Source organism: Pleurodeles waltl, chromosome 6 (assembly GCF_031143425.1).
Source record: "Pleurodeles waltl isolate 20211129_DDA chromosome 6, aPleWal1.hap1.20221129, whole genome shotgun sequence".
NCBI classification, from domain to species: Eukaryota; Metazoa; Chordata; class Amphibia; order Caudata; family Salamandridae; genus Pleurodeles; species Pleurodeles waltl.
Window position 1 is genome coordinate 395,302,285 of NC_090445.1, and position 5,007 is coordinate 395,307,291.

At 45.1% G+C, this 5,007-nt stretch overlaps 1 protein-coding gene across 1 annotated transcript; it reads left to right on the forward strand.

Moving 5' to 3' along the window:
* The first annotated feature begins 448 nt into the window (after positions 1–448).
* LOC138301588 (olfactory receptor 4E2-like) lies at positions 449–1,396 on the forward strand. Its single transcript, XM_069242104.1, has one exon. The coding sequence runs from the start codon at positions 449–451 to the stop codon at positions 1,394–1,396; it is 948 nt and encodes a 315-aa protein (XP_069098205.1).
* Positions 1,397–5,007: the final 3,611 nt, after the last annotated feature.

The window sequence follows — 5,007 nt, forward strand, 5'->3', positions numbered from 1 at the left end:
ACGTCCATGATGTTTGCCCACCCTTTGCGCTGGATTGTACCATTCAATAAATATGACGCCCGGCCAGCGTCTTGGAATGGCGCTAGCCGGCAGTATACTTTTTGATGCTAAACTGCGTTAGCGTCAAAAAGTATAAATCATGGTTGAAATGTTTTCTGATGTGCACCCAAAGAGAAGTGTATTTTTTCATGTTAAATCTTAAGAAGCTCCAGAGTTCTAGAATGCACAATATTTGTTTTTAAATCAAGGACTTAACTAGTTAAGTAATATGAAACATTTTTACTATTAAACTCCTTAGACATATGTGGGAGATTCTGTTAAAATGAGTCAAAAATATAATTTTGCAGTTAAAATAGCATTGTGACACTATTTTCAATTGAAGATATTAAATGTAACTTTATATGTTTTTTTTTCCACAGAATATTCAAATAACAATAATCCATTAGAAATGGGAAATAGAACAAATATAAAGGAGTTTATCCTACTTGGACTCTCAAGGAACGCAGAGATGCAGATAGTGCTGGCTTTGGCCTTTTTGTTGCTTTACTTGGTAATAATTATAGGAAATAGTCTCATCATCGTGGCAGTGAAAGTTGTCTCATCTCTTCAGTCTCCCATGTATTTCTTTCTCAGCAACCTGTCCCTCATTGACTTGTGCTATCCAACCGTCACCATCCCAAAGATGCTTGTGAATATCATATCCGGAAGAGACACCATTCCTTTCAACGGATGTCTTTCACAACTCTTCTTTTTCCATCTCTTTATTTCGACAGAGGTTTTTCTCCTTGCAGTGATGGCCTTTGACCGCTACATGGCCATATGCAATCCTTTGCGTTACACCACTATCATGAACAAGCGAGTGTGCAGCCTGCTGGTCCTTGGCTCTTGGTTGGGAGGTGTTGTGCATTCCGTAGTGCAAACAATTCTGATGATTAGATTACCCTTCTGCGGCCCCAATGAAGTTGACAGCTTCTTTTGTGATATCCCACCCTTATTGAATTTAGCTTGCTCGGATACCTTCATCACAGGTATATTGATTGTGTCCAACAGCGGGCTGATATCTCTGGTCAGCTTCATCCTGTTGCTCGGCTCCTACACGTCTATCCTACTATCTTTAAGACAACACTCAGCCGAAGGAAAGCATAAAGCTCTCTCTACCTGTGCTGCCCACTTAACTGTGGTGACCATATTCTTCGGGCCGTGCATCTTTATCTACACACGACCCTCTAGCAGTTTATCAATGGATAAAATCGTTTCTGTTTTTTACGCGGTCATAACACCTTTGCTGAACCCCTTGATCTATACACTAAGAAATGCAGAAGTTAAAAATTCCATGAAAAAGCTTATAACCGACTGTCAGAGAGTAATTATGAGAAGGAACAAAACACCATTATAAACAATTCTCTCCTTCAAATCGACCACATTTCGTGTAAATAAGTTAATGATAACATTTCGAAGTATAGCTTACAATAAAAACACTTGTTCTGCAGGTAGGAGTTCACATCAAGGGAAACCATGCTAAACGGAAAAAAATAAAGCAGAGCCTTACACCATCCCTAACAATATACTTTAATGTATCTTGATTGTATATGATGACAAAATCCAGTAGTAGAATACTTGTCTCTTTAGAGTTCATATGATGCCATATTCTATTTTGTATAGACAATTAATGATTGTATGGAGCTACTGACATAGTATTACATTCATAAGACACTCTTGAGATAATATATGAGGGAATACTCATTTAAATAAAAGGACGGTTTAGCAAATGTTGCTTACTGAAAAAAAATACTTCATGATTACATCAATGTTAATTTCTAATGGCCGTCATTCAATGCAAACTTCAACCAACGAACTTTACACTATTATCAGATCAAGTAGACAGCTATACTATTCCTTAACACAAGCACTACAATTAACATGCAATTCTGATAGTCTGCTCCAAAGGAAAATAGAATAACATTTTTGTTTCCATATTCTCAGCAATGTTACAAGGCAGAACATATACAGTATATATAGATAGATAGATAGATAGATAGATAGATAGATAGATAGATAGATAGATAGATAGATATCATGTTAGGATTTTTCCTGCTTGCCCATGTACCACATAAATATACATATAACTAAACCCGTTATGTCTAAAGTCATTGAATGCAATTGAACGAAGTCCATTCATAAAATGTCCCGTGATCAAGATATATGTTAACCCTTCTTGTGAAACTTTGAAGCCACATTCACTTTGAATTGTGATTTAAAACACTCAGGGCCAGATGTATCAAAGGGTTTTACCCCTTCTGTGTGTATGGGAAAAACCTTTGGTACATAAGGCCCTCATAATCATAAATCGGCCCATGCGTGTGATCCCCAGTATGTAACAATTACTCCTTAGCAGATTTTCGATAGTAGAGATAAAAACAAATTGGAGTGTATCCTTTCCCTGAAATGTCTCGATCGGTCGTGGGTTTCTATATCGCTAACGGTATTCATTTTCAGATGCCTCTGATATCTGCAAAAATAAAGTGAAACCTCATGTATGTTCTGAGCATTCCTTCTTAATAATATACACTAAACACAACCTAAGTGTATCTTATCCGGTCTTACCAATGTCCGTGTGCTTCTAAGTCGTTCTCCGACCCTGTGTATGGTCTCTGTCTCTTCTGCTTTTTTTGGTGACCATTGTTTCTGTAAAACTCCAGCAAGAACAAAAATAAAGAAAATTAGGTAAAAGTATTCTGTGCCAAGCCTACACAGATGCTCTCAATGGCAATATTTCTCATGATCTTTGTAAAACTCCACAAACAACATAGACAATAAAGGACTTACCTGCTGGCATTCTTTTAAGCTTTCTACTACGACATCCTGTTGCTAATGTCACACTCAGTGTCCAACTTCCTAACAGGCTTTCATTAACCTAAGCAAACATATCCAAAGTATAAATGAAGACTGTAACGGTATTTCTACATATCCTGTGTGCACCTTAAAGACACCAATAGAGAATCAGATATGAAACCAGTAGGTCTGCGTCATTGACCTTCTCAAATACAGGCAGTCGTTTCAGTATCGAAGTGATGTCCTTTCAGGGCAAATCCCTGCATCATCAAACGAGCAGTTTAAATACCTTCGTCCTAGGAACGTTCTCAATTCGTCCCATATTTGGCAGCAACCAAAATTAAAATCTTTATTTCCATAGTCAAACTGAAAACCTGATGCGGTTGTACGACGGAGCACCGATTTCCTAAACAACTAGTGCCTTAACAACAAGGTCGGAACACTGACCTCGTTGCTACTACTAATGATTTTACCACGAATGCTTTAACAACGAATTTCGTTGTAAAGGCTTTCCTGATAAAAGCATTACTAATAGGCACCATTGACCCTACAGCCCTCACTCCACCCCCCCACCCCCTCCCCAAAACCAAAAATGCCCCACCCCCAAACCCCACCCCAAAACCTAAAACTCCTTAATCCCCCACCCCTCCCCAAAACCAAAAACGCCCCATCCCCCAACCCCGCCCCAAAACCTAAAACCCCCTGACCCCCATCCCCTTCCCAAAACCAAAAACGCCCCCAAACCCCACCACAAAACCTAAAACCCCCTGACCCCCAACCCCTCCCCAAAACCAAAAACGCCCCACCCCCCCAACCCCACCCCAAAACCTAAAACCCCCTGACCCCCCAAACCAAAAACACCCCACCCCCCAACCCCGCCCCAAAACCTAAAACCCCCTGACCCCCCACCCCCTCCCCAAAACCAAAAACGCCCCACCCCCCAACCCCACCCCAAAACCGAAAACCCCCTGACCCCCCAACCCCTCCCCAAAACAAAAATGCCCCACCCCCACAACCCCGCCCCAAAACCTAAAACCCCCTGACCCCCCCCCCTCCCCAAAACCAAACACGCCCCACCCCCCAACCCCACCCCAAAACCTAAAACCCCTTGACCCCCCACCCCCTCCCCAAAACCAAAAACGCCCCACCCCCCCAACCCCACCCCAAAACCTAAAACCCCCTGACATCCACCCCCTCCCCCAAACCAAAAATGCCACACACCCCCAACCCCGCCCCAAAACCTAAAATCCCCTGACCCCCCACCCCTCCCCAAAACCAAACACGCCCCACCCCACCCCCCCAACCCCACCCCAAAACCTAAAACCCCCTGACGCCCCACCGCCACCCCAAAACCAAAAACGCCCCAACCCAACCCCACCCCAAAACCTAAAACCCCCTGACCCCCACCCCCTCCCAAAAACCAAAAACGCCCCACCCCCCAACCCCGCCCCAAAACTTAAAACCCTCTGACCCCCCACCCCCTCCCCTAAACCAAAAATGGCCCACCCCCCCAACCCCGCCCCAAAACCTAAAACCCCACACCCCCCCCACCCCCTCCCCAAAACCAAAAACGCCTCACCCCCTCAACCCCGCCCCAAAACCTAAAACCCCCTAACCCCCAACCCCTTCACAAAACCAAAAACACCCCACCGCCCCAAACCCGCCCCAAAACCTAAAGCCCCCTAACCCCCAACGCCTCCACAAAACCAAAAACGCCCCACCCCCCAACCCCACCAAAAAACCTAAAAAACCCTGACCCCCCACCCCCTCCCCAAAACCAAAAACACCCCAACCCCACCACAAAACATAAAACCCCCTGACCCACCACCACATCCCCAAAACCAAAAACGCCCCACCCCCAACCCCGCCCCAAAACCTAAAACCCCCTGACCCCCCACCCCCTCCCCAAAACCAAACACGCTCCACCTCCCCAACCCCAACCCCACCCCAAAACCTAAAACCCCCTGACCCCCCACCCCCTCCCCAAAACCAAAAACGCCCCACCCCCCTAACCCCACCCCAAAACCTAAAACCCCGTGACCCCCCACCACCTGCCCAAAACCAAAAATGCCCCACCCCCCAAACCCCATCCCAAAACCTAAAATCCCCTGACCCCCCACCCCCTCCCCAAAACCAAACACGCCCCACCCCCCCAACCCCACCCCAAAACCTAAA